The 17,021-nt window shown below is 40.3% G+C and overlaps 1 protein-coding gene across 3 annotated transcripts in view; it reads right to left on the reverse strand.

The window, feature by feature from the left end:
- Nucleotides 1-516: 516 nt before the first annotated feature.
- The window catches only part of Hgd (homogentisate 1,2-dioxygenase), a 48,994-nt gene continuing 32,489 nt past the window's right edge, over nucleotides 517-17,021 (reverse strand). For all 3 annotated transcript variants that reach the window (XM_020155742.2, XM_074073241.1, XM_074073242.1), the window contains 9 exons: nucleotides 15,871-15,962; nucleotides 14,697-14,731; nucleotides 13,458-13,537; nucleotides 12,815-12,914; nucleotides 10,893-11,017; nucleotides 9,922-10,026; nucleotides 7,691-7,817; nucleotides 3,752-3,933; nucleotides 517-803 (listed from right to left, as the gene is read on the reverse strand). In XM_020155742.2, coding sequence (XP_020011331.2) covers nucleotides 654-803; nucleotides 3,752-3,933; nucleotides 7,691-7,817; nucleotides 9,922-10,026; nucleotides 10,893-11,017; nucleotides 12,815-12,914; nucleotides 13,458-13,537; nucleotides 14,697-14,731; nucleotides 15,871-15,962 — 996 coding nt within the window. In that variant the 3' untranslated portion in view covers nucleotides 517-653. The remainder of the gene's footprint in view (nucleotides 804-3,751; nucleotides 3,934-7,690; nucleotides 7,818-9,921; nucleotides 10,027-10,892; nucleotides 11,018-12,814; nucleotides 12,915-13,457; nucleotides 13,538-14,696; nucleotides 14,732-15,870; nucleotides 15,963-17,021) is intronic.

Below are 17,021 nucleotides of genomic sequence, written 5' to 3' on the forward strand. Positions count from 1 at the left end.
TCATTGTAAAATTGGGGCAGTCTTGTGCAAACCAGGACAGTTGGTCACTGGAAGTAAATGGATTATTTTTTCTTCTTGGTCACTGAGGTTCTTGTTCACTATCTTTGTACTGGCTGCTATGTGATACTATGATTAGATACCTACTGTCTTAGCTGCCCCTCTGTTTTAGGCTGACAATTGGATGTTTGGAGGTCTGCTGATTCCCTCCCTGACTGACCCCTCAGATCTTGACCTGAGCTTCAGCCTTAGCTTGTGGTCCTCATGCTTGTTCTATCTTTCCTGGTCTCTGATCAATACTTGCTGCTAGAATAAAGGCTCTCAGTCTGTGTACATGGGAAGAGGCCTCAGCCTTGTTCCAAACTCATGGGCTTACCTGGTCCACCAATCAGTCCTGGTCACTATAGATTTGTCTCATCAAGACCTGATTATGATCATTTGTCACTTCTACATAATACCAGCAAGTATTTATTGATTAATGAAGCTGACAACCATAGAACTTTCCAAAGACATTTCCACGAATATTCTGAGTTACTTTACTGTAAAAAGTGAGTCTTCATTTTTACCAGCCCCTCCCCGACATGTCACCAAAGGGCACGAGATTCTTGAGGAAACCATACAACTCCATTCTTAATTATGGCCACAAGGATCCAGTCTTAATTAGGTCCTGTTGGGTTCTTGGAATTGGGGGTGAAGTGGCTCTTGAGAGGCTCCCAGCACTTGTAGTAGTTCCCATCCAAACAACTTGAGATCTTGAGTCCCCACTCAGTGACAACCAGACTTAGAGAAGATTCAAACATAAATGCCTATGGGAAATGAGAAAAGAGGTAAGAAGGAAGAGATGAGCTAACAACAAAGTGCATTTGCTTAGATGTCAAAAGAAAATACAGACAAACCAAATCTTCATGTATGCTGACATGGTGAGGAAAGAAAGCCCAAGCCTTAGGTCCTGACTCTGGTCTTACCATTAAAAATTAGAGATACCTTATTCAAGACCTTTATCTACTCAAGATGTCAAGTTTCATTCTACAGAAAGGAATTAGATACTTAGGCTTCACCTGTCCTTAGAGCACTATGGAACTAAATTTGCTAGTCCAAGGGCAGTGGTAGGAAAATCCTGGGATATTCTTCTTCTCAGAGGCCATCACTTACCATGGCCATCTCCTTGTGAGGGAGAGCAAACTACCACTTTCAGAGAGGAGGAAACTAAGGTACAGAGCTGAAAATTACTTGTCTAAGGTGATAAGTCATGGCAAAGCTGAGATTTGAGCTTGCATTTTTAAGACTCTGAGAGATGGGTTAGGAAAAGGAAAGGAGGAATAGAGAATTTCCTAAGGGAAAGAGCAGGAATGGTGCAGCACTTTTAAAACCCATATCCTAGCTGGGTGTGATGACACATGCCTATGAGCCTAGCAGTCAGGAGGTTGAGGCAGGAGGATCACAAGTTTAAGGACAGTCTAGGCTATGTAGTAAGACCCTGTCTAAGAAAAAAACCCCACAAATAAAAGATTGTAATAACAGCTGTATCCCATAGGGTCTGAAGGATGAATGTCCCACTGTATTCTGCAGATTTTTGTCCACACAGAAAGAATATTTGAATATTTTGTGCATCTTAGACATTTCAGCTCATAAGTTGCTGATTTTCAATTCACAGTGGCCTTTACAAATAAGAACAAAAACAAAACCCCAAAATATTAAAATATTATATGCTCATATTAGGAAATTAAATAAATATATATAGACAGGCCAAAGGCAAATGATATAATTCTCTTATGATATGCCGCAGAGGACCTACACTAATGTTTGGGGTCTAAACAATGGAGATGAATGTTTTTGGCTGATTTCCCATGACAGGCTTCATGTCAGGACTAGTAAATATGGAAGTGCTCTGCAAGTTATAAAGCACCACTTGGCTATCATGGTAATTGTAAGAAACCATTATTATTGTTATCTTTTGCTGACTGCTTCTTAGGAGATTCACTGGCTGAGCATTGAAGACAGCACTGAATCAAGTTAATCACTCCAAAATAGAATAAGAATAAGGCATTTAGGTTGAACTGAGCCTATATTATATCACGGGAAATGGTGACAGAGACCCAAAGCTAGATCTAGGTAAAGTGTTGTGTCTTTCCCCACCAGGTATTCTGGGTTCCCAAACACAGAGGATCTCCTGTCTTCCTTATCCCACTATACAGGATAACTCATTTTCACTAGTAAGAAACATCCTAGGTGAGGTGCAGTGGTTTATGCATGCAAGCCCAGCTACTTGGGAGACAGAAATTAGGAGGATCATGTTCAAGCTCACCCCAGGCAAAAAGTAAGCATGGCCCCATCTCACCAAAACAAGATATGCAGGAGCATATCTTGCAGTCTAAGGCTGGCTGGGCCAAAAATGTGAGATCCTATTCGAAAAAATGATTAAAGCAAAAAGGGCTGGGAAGAGACATGACTCAAGTGGTATTGTGCTTGTCTGGCAAGCAGGAGGCTTGAGTTCAAAATCCCAGTACCACGAAACAAAACAAAACAACAGATTTTAAACATTACTCATAAAAATAGCCCTGTCCTATGTCTCACTGTTGTAGAACACTGCTAGCTTGTGACATGACTAGCCAAAGACAGTTTGGGGCACCAAAGGTACCTGAGAGGCAGTTCTGGGGTAGCTTGAGCACTTCCAGTAGCTGTCAGAGGTAAAAACTTAACTGAAGTAGTCAAACTGGGTCTTACAGAGATTCAGAGTCCTACAGAAACTCTCCAGAGACCCTTGCAAGGAGAAACAGCACCAAGGCAAAGCACATGGAGATAATTCCATGTCTCTTCCTCCTCCAGAGCCGCTCTATCAACTGGCTTTGGGGTTGGGACTGGAAGCACACAGAGTATACAGATGGACAGCTAATGCTCACTGTTCAGGCAGTTTACAAGCTAGGCATGGAGTCAAGTAGGTCTGTGTTATAGATTTTAAACCAGGTAGCATTAAAGGAGTTTGTTGAAAAATGTAAAGCAAATTTGCATATGGTTTAGCATGAAATTACTTCTTGTGGTCCATTAACTCTACCTCCAAGAATGCAAAAAATAAAATAAAATCAAGTACCGCAGCCAACTGCAATTGTGTTCAGCCTCAATGTTTACAGACTGACAAAAGGAATACAAAACAGGTTTCAAATCCCATCAGTTTCATCCCATGCCAAAGCAGAACAAAGGAAAATGAGAAACAGCTGAGGATTGCTGCTCACAAGCCTTGACTACAGTGGGAAAAAGCTTTCTGACCCTCCTTGGCTTGAGAGACCCAATGAGGGTGACATTTGCCTCCCCTGCAATTGTGTCTCTCCAAGATTACTTCCCAAAGCAGAAGATTCTGAAACAGAGTACACTCAGGGCTGTGCATGGATACAAGGAGACCCTTCATATAGTTTTAATAATATTCCCTTGCATTTATACAGTCAATAAATGAGACCCATTCTGGAGATGGGGAAAATCTCCAGATGGAGAGTGAAGTGACTTGTTCAAGGCCACAGTGGTACTAAGATCTAGGATTTAAACCCAGGTCTGACTCCAAGTCCATACCAGGAGCCTAGTATTTACACAAGGATGTGTGTATACATATATGTAAACATATACATGTGGACATACAACTCTTTTCATTTTACCTCTATGACTTTGAAGAAAATAATAATAATAATAATAATAACAGCTGCTTTTCTTTCAATAATATTGGGGAATCCAAATGCCACCAGAGCCTGGTGTTTAATTTGCTTACCATGGTGCCATCAGCAATCCTCTCAGGTGCCAGCTTGGCCTTGCTGGCCCTCTCAAAGCAGTCTGCATCAGGGCCATGGGGGGTCATGGCACCGTGCAGGCTGCCACCCCCTGGCAGAAATCCACCTTGTTTTGCTTCATAGTGACCTTTGATGAGTCCCATGAATTCACTCATACAGTTCCCTGGGAAGGTTGAAGCAGTATTATTTTTATTATCCAAGGCAAGACCAGTAAAACAGCGAGATCTCACAAACATTACTTCTGCACAATGCCAAGAAGACAGGAGAATCTGATATATCTTACAGAATTGAGAGTATGGAGTGATTGAAGAACAACTACAAAAACATTCATCAGTGTAGAATTCTTGTTAGGCAAAGCTCTACTTCACAGTCACATAGATTATTAGAGGACTAAAGTTCCAGTGTAAGAAACTAAGTTAGATCTAAAGAAAACCAGGTCTAGACAAGATAATTATAAAAATGAAAACTGTAGTAAAGAGTGGATATATACCATCCTCTAAGTTTACAAGTCCCATATCAGAGTCATCTCTTCCAGATCAGAACCTCTTCCCAAATAACTTATACTAGCACATGGGATGATCATATTTCTGGTTCCCAGTCTGGGAAGCTGAAGTGGTGTGTGCGTGTGTGTTGACGGAAGTTGATGTAATAGAAGGAGCCCTGAACTTATAGACCATTATCAAATGATAATCCGTATAATAGAATCTTGATCTGTGTAAACACAGATAGACCATAAATGCTATTTATCATAACAGATATTATCTTCTGAATTTGAATTGAATATAATCTTATTCTTCTGTTCTAGAATCCTAAATCTGAAAAGTGGAAAGGATAACTTGTTCTACTCCATATAGAAGAATTTTCTATATAATTCCCAACAGATTACCTCCTGGGCTCTGCCTGCATGGAAGCTCTCTGTTCTACAAAGCAACCTATCACATTACTGAATGGTTCTGGGTGGTAGAAAGCTCTTTCTATATTAAATGGAAATTTGCTTTCACATAATTTAAATTTATGGGCCCTAGTTGTGCTTTCTAGAGTCACATAAAATTTGACAAAAACCACCATACTTCTACTCTTTCAATCTTACGTTGCTATTAAAATAAAGCTCCTTATTCAATAACAACACCTTTAGGGCAAGAATTAAAGAAATATAACACCTGAGTGTTACCATCTCCATCCACCCATCCACCCATCCCTCCATTGATCTGCCCATTTCCCACTCTACCTATCTGCCTTTCCATTCATCCAATGTATATACTTAGATAGTATGCTAAGTGCTGTGACAGTTAGCCATTTACATAATGTTTAAAAATATACAAAAACAATGTGCATATCCATAATTAATACTGAATATGTATTTAAAATGTTTTTTAAATGCATGGGTATGTTAAACACCAGGGAAGTGACACTTAGCACAGAGAGGAATAAGAAATACCCTGCTCAAAGCTACTCAATAGTCTGTCCTGTCATAGTATGGAGAGTGCAAATCATAGACAGAGTAGAGAGCTGGCAGTGGCAACACTTGCAAAGTCAAACACTTGACATGGTTAATGCCCTGCCCTCTTCCTTATATGGGAAGTATAAACAAGTGCCCAAATACTTCTATAATCAACTAAGCAGCCACACTTATCCTGCCCCCAAAATAAATGCTGCTTCAGGGCCCTACAAAATGAGTAAGAGTGTGACAGCCCCTGCAACAGTCTGAGAGACCCAGATCACAGCTCTACTAATTTCTCTATGAAGCAGAAATAGAGAAAAAGAAGGAAATGGAAACACAAAGTGTCTATATTTAAAAAAGAAAAAAACAGTTCTGCTCATGACTTAAATTTGCTGTCACATTCCTCACTGCAGTATACGTCCTCAAGGGTCACCTTCACAGATTAATTTTAAAAAGAGAGCAAGATGGAATTCAGCTTTGATCTGAATATGAATTTAGGTAGCAATGAGTTTGGTGATGATATTTCTACATCACTTTCAATATTTCAAAGGATGGTGGGAGGGTAGACCTTGCCTTTCTGATTAAAGCTGAATCTCATTGACTAAGGTGCATTAAAATGACTGGAGGCAATATTTCTACAGAAATTATTCCTAGCTTCTCTTTTAAAGTCACATCAGAGTAACAAAGATTTTGAGTATTTCTAAAACAATATTTTTAATATCTCCAATAAAATTAATGTCTAACTTGAGATTCTGTGTTTTTTCCCCAGAAACTCAAGGCAACTGTATTTTATGAAATGTATCTTGGGACCAAACTTACTTTGAGATAAAAATCATAGGAGGATTTCACAAGGCCATTTGTTTCGGACAGTCTGAAGTATAAAACAAAATTAAGAAATGGGTTGGGCACCTAGAGCAAAGTAGCACATTTGTCCAAGTCAGACTACTCTGTTATTGTACCCACAAACCTTCAGCCACTGCTTCTAAACATAAGGTCCACAGACCTTCTGGTTCAGGATACCCTGGCTTGCTAGTTCAAAGTACAGATGCTGAGGTTCCACTTTAATCCAGTGAATTCAACTCTGTTTGGGTGAGCCTTGAGAATCAACTTGAAAAAGAAAAGGCACTCTTGATGGGGATGCTGGCTGGCATTTGACCATAAAGTAGCCTTCTTTCATCCTGAAGGTCTTACTTTCCTACCTTTACAAATGCTTAAATTATCCATTAAGTACAGTTGTACATTGTTGAGCCCTGGCACCTGGGAACTATTAAATAGAGAAATGAATCTCAAATAAACAAAAGGCTCTACAGTTAACTATGGAAAGGAATTTGTTCTCTAGCATGTTCAGCTGAAATGCATATTAGAACCCTTCTAGAACTCCATGTTAAAAAAAATGCAATCTCTGGGAAGTGGAATTCTGCATTGGCCTTTAGGTTTGATTTTCAGTCAGCTATTGCACAATTTAAATCACTATTTAAAACCTAATTAAATATAGTCATGACATACCTTATTTATTCTTGGTAATGTGTTCACATATTGAATAAGTATTTTCTAGACATGTATGGTACACCAGACTCTACGATAGCCACATCACTTAGTTCATCTATGTCTGCTCTGGTATCAGAGAGTCTGCAATTAAATCCTAATTCTACCACTTAATTAGCTGTGAGGCCTTGAGAGTTACTTAATCTTTCTATATCAGTTTTATCTTCTGGAAAATAAAAAGGGAGATAATGATACTGCCTATCTCTTAAAGCTGATTAAGAATTAAATGAGTTAATACTTTTAAAGAACTTATAACAGGGTCTTACAAACTTACCAGTAATCATTAGCTGTTACTCACAATAATATTAATAAAATAAAAATAGATTTGTTAGGTCCTATTGTAAGCACAAATGCTCTGCAGAACCCCCTTCTGGAATAGTCTACCCGCTAGTGTAGACTACAATCTGCTTTGCCCTGCCAAAATAATTGGAGAAGCACGTTTTACTGGCTTTTGAATCAGACTTAGGTTATGAGCTTCTCCCAAACAACTAACCATATCACCACCATTCCCCATGCCTTAAAAGAAAGATCTGAGCTAGCGGTATGACTCAAACAGCAAGAGTGCCTGCCAAGCAAGTGTGAAGCCCTGAGTTCAAACTCCAGTGCCACAAAAAGACCCAAACAAAATAAAACAAAAAAAACAAAGATCTGCAATGTACAGAAGCTTCTTGTTGCACATTTTGTCAGCTTTTCTTTCTTCAGAGCCAGAGAAACAAGAATCTAGGCTTGAGGTCAATGCAGCCTTGCCATCCCTACAAGCGCTGTGATGGCTGAGCAGCTTAAAGCCTGGGCAGCAGTAGCAGCCTGGAGATCCTGAATGCAATACAGGGCAGGGTGGGGTGTCCAGAAACAACCTGGTTATCATTCTCAATGCACAATGCTCGTTGCCTTGCTGTCTCTGGTTTCCAAATATGCCTTGATAAAAGAGACTTACTGTGGTAATAAGGAGGCCTGAAGGTCTTTTCAGTAACTCCCCATCTAGGTGGGAAGATGACAAAGTCAGCAATGGCCACTCCAGGGCGGACAGACTTGGCAGTCAGCACTGTGAAAATGGATGGGTCCTATGAATACACAAGGAAACTGAATGTAAGATGCAAGGGAGGTGACTAGACAGTGACACATATCCCACACATGAAGGTGTTTTCAAGTGACAGTTTAATTTCAGATCAAATGACACAGTTCAGGTTTCATAGCCTGGACTTCTGGTTGAGGAGCATTTGACTGTCCCCTTGCTGCGTTTGAAGCAAAACTAATTTACACCAGCTGGTTTTTTTCACCCTGCTGAGCCCATATTACACACACCCTACCATCCACAGCTCCAAGAGCCAGGGTACCTGCCTTCCAACTTCAGATCAGGGCAGCAGGGAGCTTCTGGTGGAAGAGATGCTTGGTTTAAGGTGGCAATAGAAATAAAATAGCTATTTAGGTCTTAGTGTTGATGTGGACATACTTCTCTTTAAGGGAATCAGAGATTCCAGATGGTGTCCATGGGCAGCCAAGTCTAAGAACTGGTTCATGCCTTCTGATCCTTGAATGACTCTCAGATCTAAAATACACCATTTACATCACTAGTCTTGGTGGTGGTAGTGTAGTTGTAGATAGGCTGAGGGACAAGATTATGCTTTTTAAAGAACTTTAGGCTCCTTCAGAGGAAAGATTGAGTTTTAATTTAACTGACATAAAAAACCATGTTTGCTTTCAGATGCCTAGGGATTTGAAGATGATTGGGATATTTTACCTGTCCTATAATATTAATTGTGGGGATGGGTGGGGGGAGAAAGTAGCTATTTCCATACCAGAAAAGATTGGGAAAGATTTCAAAGAAGAGGTGTCATTTAAGTCAGGTCTTGAAGAATAGAACAGAAGAAAGGAAAGAAGGCAGAAGGAAGGAAGGGAGGGAGAGAAGAAAAAAAAAGGCATTTTTATCAGGAAAAATAGAAAAGACATTGAAGTTGACAGAGATTTTGTTAAAAGGAGAGAAGGTTAAAATCCAGGGTACACTGATGGAAGAGGAGCAAGATGTGGTATTTGAAAATCAGTCTAGGGCCAGAAGGCAAGGAGCATCAAATACCACACTTCAGAGCTTAGACTTAATCCTAAACCACGGGGGTCCTGCAAAGGTTTTCTAACGCAGTGGTGGGATGACTGGATCTAAATTGGGAAAATAACTATAGCAGCAGTTCAGAGAAGACTGAACCCGTGTAAATTCAAATGAAAACAAAAACCAACCCTTATTGCTAGGAAAGTTAACATTTCTTCATCTGTCATGGGACATGACCTGAAACTATTAAAGAAAAGGTAGTAAGGCTCAGATAAACCTTTATCAGCATCTCAGTATGCTTTTTTGTGTTGGTTTGGGCTTGGGATCTTGGTTTTCTTTTTCCCCTTGGTTTTATTAAGAGTTGCTGTTGCTCAGAAAGGTAGTTTTGTCCCCCTAGAGATAAGTTGAACAGGATCCAAGTAATCCTTCTGTCTCTGATTCTCTGTCTTCTGTGCCAATTATCCCTCAACTTGTGGGTAAGGTTAATCTACTATGAACTAGGCTGCAAAATGAAATTACCCCCAGGATGTTAGATCTAGCACTTTATCAAGAATGTGAGGCCATGGGGCCAGCACTATAGACCAGGGACCTATTTGTGGCTCCCTAATTGACTGAAAAATGTGAGCAAGTTCATACTCTAGGATTTTTTGGTTTGAGTTCAAGCTGAACATCAGGAGTAACTTTAGAAGAGGGGTGTCTGCTCCATCACTGCTAACCACGGCCAGGAGCACAGGTACCTGGGTAGGCGGCCAGAGAAAGTGGAGGAGACTCCTGAAGTTTGTGAGAAGGACAGACACTTCTCCAGATCCATAAGTGTTCTTTTCTCCTGACTCAAACATTAGTACTTAGTTGTTGTTGTTTTTTTTAAGTTTTTAACTCATCTATGAGAGTTATTGTGATTACTCTGTACAGAAGTAAGCTGTGTTCATGGGTAATGTTGAGTGTCTGACTTGGCTTCCTTACCAGCTGTTATTTATTCCTTCTGTAAAGGACAAATGAGTATACCTAGGCCTTCCAAGGGAGCTCTTGGAAATGTTAGGTCTGTAAATGCCACAGGCCAGCTGTGGACCCCTCTTACCTGAGGGTTGCTTCATCCCCACGGATCCTACGTGGTCCAGACTTACCGCATGATCAAAGGCCACTGAGTTGATGACCATGAAGTTCTCCAGGTTGTACTTATAGGGTGTATAGTTCCCATGCCAGGCCACAACATTGAATGGGGAGAAATACTAATCACAAAAAGGAGGAAAGAATGATCCTAGTATGTAATGTTTTTGTAGCCATGATCCTATAATATGCATTAGCATAATTCTCTTTTTATTTGTCAAAGGGGTTAATTTTAAGTGCCAAACCTGTTGGCCTCTGCTGTTTGGCATGACCTCTAGATGTTCAAGGAAAATAACATGCCCAGGCAAATATAAGCAGTAAATCAGATAGATAAAATAAAGCAAACAAATAATTAACAGAAGAGATATCTGGGTTCTTTTTATTATGTGATTAATTTATTCTAACACATTACTCAATATGTTAAATAGTAACACATTTGTTATATTATAGATTATATGGTATGTTATCATTTAAAAAATTATTTTTATTATTACCTATACCTTTGCTTTTGTTCTGAGTTTACCAGGTTGGTGATATAAACCCAGCCAAGATAATTAACTGAGTTGTATCTGTTTTGTATCAACCATTACTTATATTTGAAATAAGGTGGTGATTGAGGAATATCAGTCTTGGTTGATCTGCTTGTTAGTCATTTTCTTGTTCAGAACATATTACACTGTATGTTTTCCACACTATTTATAAATATCTACATATTGCCAGGGTTTCCATTACTGGATGAGTAGAAGAACACAACCTTTGGAGTCACATAGGATTTGAATACTGATTCTACCACTTACTGGGACATTGGTAAATTATTTATCACTGGCTGGCTTGTGTTCACAACTATGAATAAGGCAAGCAGTACACTATTTGTAGTACTTTAGTGGTGAAAGGATGTCTGTGAAGTACCTAACACTGGCCTTAGCCATCAGTAGGGTGCTAAGTAACTATTCATTCCCTCCCCTGGCCACCAGCCCTTTTTCTTTACCTGTCTGGCGGCAAATAGCTTGCCCTGGTATTTATTAATCACAGTGTAACCACCTGGTACTTGACGATCTTCATACCAGGCAACAGGTATCAAGAAATCACGAGGATTGGCCAAGCCATTGGCTCCTAGAACATATAACCCCAAAACCTTTCAGATATTTCTGAAATAACATCGAAAAGATGCTCACAAAGAGAAAGATCTTCTTTTGTGTCAAAGAACCACACAACAAATTGTTTTCATTGCTCAGAGATTCACTGGATTCCCAGTCTGACGCCTTTTTAGGAGAACCCAAGGAATTTAGTTGCAAAAAGATTCGCAAAATTATCATCACCAACATCATCACCATTTCCTAAAGTTGTGGAGTATCTGTGCTTAACAAAATCATTTTACAAGCATTACAAGTAGGGGGAAGGGACTAGAAAAGAGGAAAAAGTATGATTTGACAGAATACCAAAACTTTGCCTTTCCAGGAAGCCCTGAAGACTATCTTTAGTCCTTGGTTTCTGATAGAAAGGACTGTATGCTGTTGTCCCACACAGACCTGTGCTCTTTAGACAGAATTCAAAATCCAGAGCTATAAAACTGCTGTCCAGCCTGAAAAATCTATCTGCCACTCAGGGAGAAAGTTTTCAGGACTTGCCTACTTATCCCTGCTTAGGAGTGAGTGTTCCCTTTAGAGAAAGAAAATAAATCAAAAGACCAAATATGAAAACCATAAGTGCAAAAACATAATTTAACTCTGAGAGGAGAGACCTGGGGAGTGTTTTATCATTTTCAGTTCCCAGGGTTAAAAAAAAATAAGCCTCCAGCTGGTTAGTAAATTATATATATTTTCCAGAGGGTACATGTTCCCTGGAACCTGGAGGCTATGCTGCCTGCAGAGCAGCAGGAAGCCAGACCAAAGTGGGGAGAGTGGGTGGTGAACAGGATGACAGACGGCCCACCAGGGCTCCAGCTGCCTCTCTGCTGCCTCCCACCTTCCTCTGAATATTTGGATCTCCCAGGGGAGTGACCAGAAGGCACATGCTGCCCTGTCCCTGTTTTGCTCTGAAAAGCTGTTGACAAGGAAGGGAAGACTGGAAGATGTGGCCAAAGATGAAACCAATGCTAATTTCCCCAGCTCTCCTTTCACTCCAAGGGTGAAAGAAGATTTGAGAACAATTGCTCCTAACACCTTCACTTCCCTTCGGCATCTCCTGCCTCAGGTGCCAGGACTGGAAGACCTTGGTTCATATTTGAATGTTTTAATCTGTCTCACAGTAGCCGTTTTTCTAGCTTCTTTGTAGCACTGAGTGCTATACCTTTATTACTGCTAAGTGTGTGAATTTTGTGGAGTATGTGCAGTGTATAAAGTACAAAGTCTATGTGTTGCCCAGTTCACTCCCTTTTTCCATAGGACTAGAACCCTGGGCATTTCACCCCACTTTATTGTCTATATACAACCCATTGACTTAAAAAAAACCACAATTATTCACAAGGCTCATTCCCACTTGTATACTTTTGCTTATACTGTTCCCTTTCCTCTTTACTTCTTTTCAATTTTCCCTCAAGAATTAGTCAAATCTTATCTCTTCTATAAACTATTCCTGGTAACGGTAGCTCATAGTAACCCAAACTTCTATATCTTTTGCAGTGTATACTGTATAACTAGAAACCTATTACTCACAATCTTTATCTTCAATGGTCTATATATTATTCTAGAGAAACATATATAATGGCTTGATTTTGGTCATTTTCTGTTGACTTTTATATGATTTGGGTCATATTCTATTTATGGGAAGACACTTGGTCTAGGGAAGCTGACTGGAGAGGAAATTTGAAATTTGAGTGAGGCAGTGAGAGGAGAAGGATGTTTAACATTCATGCAATGATCTGGGTCTTATATCTCAAGTGAGGATTAGAGGCTTAGAGTGAAGATTTACCAATGGGTCCCAGGTCAGGTAACTCAAAGTGGACACCATAGACTTCCAGGATGTAGCCCCTGGTCTCTTCGAAGACATCTATGCTGAACCGCATTCCTCTCTGGAATGGACAGACACATAGGTGTACCCTTTTAAATCATACTTGTAGTTATAAAGAAGTTTTCCCAGAGTCACAAATAGTCTTACATGCATAAGTAAAGCTGTAGTTTCTTCAGCTATGTTTGAGAGGCAACCAGATTAAAGAAAAGAAAAATTTAACTCCTAATTACATCTGTGACTCAAGCCAATAATTGTCTAACCTCTCACTGAGTCCAGAGATAACGGATGTCCTAATTCAACCATTTTTTCTAAAAGCACCTTCACTGCCTCCTATCTCCAACACAACCTTATGCAGAGCAGGTACAAACATTTAGGGAAGTGAACTGATAAATACTCTTTCCTTTGTGATTATGTGCTATGTTAAAACAAAACAGGCACCAAGCCTGCTTACCCTTCAGCACATGCAGACTTCTGTGTAACTCAAACTCCTCCCTGTTGCCCAGACATGACAAAGACATTTTAGAGTTGAAAATAGCAGCAGCTGAAACATCTGATTGCTCCCAAATTAGGGAGCGACAGGGAGGAGAGGGGGCACATTACCAACCTGAATGACGCAAATCTCGTTGGGCTTCACAAGCATCTTGCCAAACTCCGTGTAAATGAGAAGCTTCCCTTTCTGGGGAACTGACAAAAAAACCCCAAAAAACAAACAGGGCAGTTTTGAGCAACCCTTTTCATGCAAGAACCATTCCATGAAGGCTTAAAGGCTGTATTTGTTTTTTATCTTAAATGAAAAGAACTTTATTCTGTCTCTTGATGGGTAAAGCAAATACTGACAATTTCAATTAGCTACTTTACTATATAGAAGAATTTGGAAATTCTTCAAAATAACTCTGTTTTTGGTTGCCAGTTGAGGAGCTCGCATATGCACACTTCTGTGAACTGACAAAAAAGGAACACAGAAATAGGATGGAAAACTACTCATTCTGACAATTTTAGCAAGAGGATGGCATTTGCATGTTTAATATCCATGCCAAAATTCTGACTACAAAATACTGATAGTAAAATCACCAAATGGAATGGGAAGACCAGAACAATCTCTGATAAACCTTACATTTTAGATGGTTTCATGACAGGTTGTATTTAAATTTCAGTTATCAATGATAGATGGGCTTTTCTTGGGTGAGTTTGAAGGCCAATGGAGTTATCTAATAAGTTGGTTCATCTTGGTATCACTCTTTATTTCTTTTCAGCTACCCAAATCTCCCACATCAGAAAATCCCAGAAGAGATGGGCAAAGACAGAGAGACCAAGAAATAGAGTAGGAACTTTGAGGTATGCTAGGAATCTTTTTCAGACCACCAGTGGCCTCAAGACCTCAGTCTAAGAGGTCAATATGGGAAGGTGACGGGGAAGTAGTGAAGAGGTCTGGTAGAGATGAATCGATTTGGGTTGTAACACACTTGTGCATGGAAGCAATGCTAGGAATCTCTCTGTATACCTATCCTTATCTCAACTAGCAAAAATGCTGTGTCTTTCTTATTATTGCTTATGTCTTCTCTTCAACAAAATTGTAGAAAAGGGCAGAACAGGTTCTGCCCGGAAGTGGGGGGTAAGGGGAAAGGGAGGGGGCGGTGGGTGGGTGGGGTGGAGAAATGGCCCAAACAACATATGCACATATGAATAAATTAATAAAGAAAAAGAATAGACTTCAGTCTATAGGTTGCACTAAATAAAATAGAACAGATTAGAGAATGAAAGAAAATAATCTGTAGAAAATTAGAATGTAGCTTGGGGCTAGGGATCAATTAGCAGTGAAGGGATCTGAAACCTTTGAACTCACCAATCAGGAAGTCCCCATCTGAATTGTAGATGCATCTGAAACATACAGAGTACTTCCTGTGATTTCAGTTTTAACACTATCTGGACAAATTAATTCATTTTACAAATTATTGTTTAGTGCCTCTTGTCTACCAGGTGCTTGGTACAAAGCAGAATCTCCCTCATGGAGCTTAGTGTCTGATAGAGAGTCAGAGAGCAATCAAATAATTGCAGAACTGTATCATCATAAATTATGTCACCATGACAATCAAGTTCAGGGGAATAAAAGAATAGAGACCTGTACTAGTTAGGGGAGGCAGCAAAGGCTTGGGACATTTGGCCAGGGACCTGTTTGTATTATCTAGCTAGACAAGAGGAGAGGACACTCCATGTTTCACATGCCCTGAGGCAAGAGGGCCTGTGAATGAAAATTAGTGTGACTTGAGTGGAGAGAGGGGGCATGGGTAATATGAGAGGAGGTGTTCAATATGAGGCTGAACCCAAATGGAGACCTTCAGTGCCTTGTCACAGGGCTATGCTCTTGGCCTTGATTCATGGCTCAGAGAAGTTAAATGGCTCACACAAGTTCACTCAGCTAGCAAGACTGGAGTTTGACTTTGGGCATAACAATGTGATCCAGAGGTAGACAGTCTGTTTCCCAAAGAAAAGGCAGGAATTCTACTTACTTTTTTATTATTAAAAAAAAAGCCACTATATAAAATTCTCTGCTCAGGAACATTAAGCTCACACACAGCTATTAGCTGAAGTCAAGTCTGTCAGCTTGACCTGCCACCAACAGGTGGCCCTAATGGCTGTTCATGCATGTGACCTTGTATTCAACAACAGCCATGGGGAACCTAAATCTACCTAAAGTCAAACCTTGTTCTCTCCCCAAAGTAGCATTTCCCTAAACTTTTCTTTCTTGAATTATTCCTTCATTCCATGACCCAATATTCTCTTTCTGTTTGCATGGTTAAGTGACAGTCTTGCTTATGCCATAAGAGTCAATCAAAATAGAAAAGCTTATTTGTTATCATTATTGATAAATATTTATCAATATTGCACTGAAGAAAAAGAAACAATAAACACAGCAACGTTCATGTATATGTGACTACAGGAGTGAGACCTGGCCTTTACCCTCTGGCCAACAGCCAGTGGGCACTGGGGATATCCTGTTCCAGCACTGAACCACTTACTTGTTCTCCATAGAGGTGTTGCATAGAAAAATGTGGATAGCAAGCCCATTGTTAGACCTGATGTCTCCAGCTCCACACAAGGTATGCAGGCCCTGGGAGAAGAGGGAGGTGTGAATATGAGTAGTACCCAAGAGACCAGCCCTCTGGCCCCTGAGGGTCACCAGGCAAGGTTCTAGCAGGGTCTAGGGTTTGAACTCAGGGCCTTATGCTTGCTAGGCAAGCACTCTACCACTTGAGCCATGTCCCCAGTTACAGGGTCTTCCCTTTGGGACCAATGAGACATTTGGGATCTAGGCTACCTCTGGAGAATTTACTGACATCTTTGATAGGTTGTGGTTCACCCTAGTTGCCAATGATGGACTAAATCTGGATTGTCTTAATGACTACATTAGGTGAATTTACAGAGCATAAAGTCATTACTTTTAGTGAAATAAAAAAAGTGTTATTTTATCAGTTTGATCCTTAAGATCAAACTGCAGGACAAGTTCTGTTGGAGGTGTTTTCAGGTACATGGAAGACTTGGGGGGAGAGAGGCTCAGGTGCCAGTTAGTACCCCTCAATATTCTCCACACTATGAGAAGCCCTTTGCTGTGAAGAAAGCCAACCTCATCACCAGATCAGGATGGAGAAACACATTCTGACTGACTGTCATTGTTTTTTGCTATGTAACCAGATAATCCATAGTACAAGAAGCCTTAATAATAGGGTCTTCTCAAAACAACTCTCAGCCCCCTTACCTGAAGATGGAGAGCCCAAAAGGAGGGAGCTCTGCTCCCTAGGAAGGGAACTATGGACATTCACACAGGAAGGGGAATTTTTGTATTTCACCCAATTTGCAAGTTTGGGGTCTATTGAAGTGAGTCTGCATAGAATTTGGAGCAAGCAATAAGCATAAAGACTCCAAAGTGATTGAAACAATTTGACCTATGGCAGGACACCTACTGTCCTGAAGTAAGTCATGAGCTAAGTTGATCTGCAGACCCTCCACTGGCCTTTTTGAACCCCAGCTCCTGATAGCTCCCACTCCTCTCACCCATGTACGCCTTGCTCTGAACACAGGTGTCCTGGTACTCCCAGCACTTGCAATTATCCACAGACATTGCCAGTTTGCACTGACGTAGCCAGAATTGCCATCCTGAGTAAGTGCCAAT

Source organism: Castor canadensis, chromosome 5 (genome assembly GCF_047511655.1).
Source record: "Castor canadensis chromosome 5, mCasCan1.hap1v2, whole genome shotgun sequence".
NCBI classification, from domain to species: domain Eukaryota; kingdom Metazoa; phylum Chordata; class Mammalia; order Rodentia; family Castoridae; genus Castor; species Castor canadensis.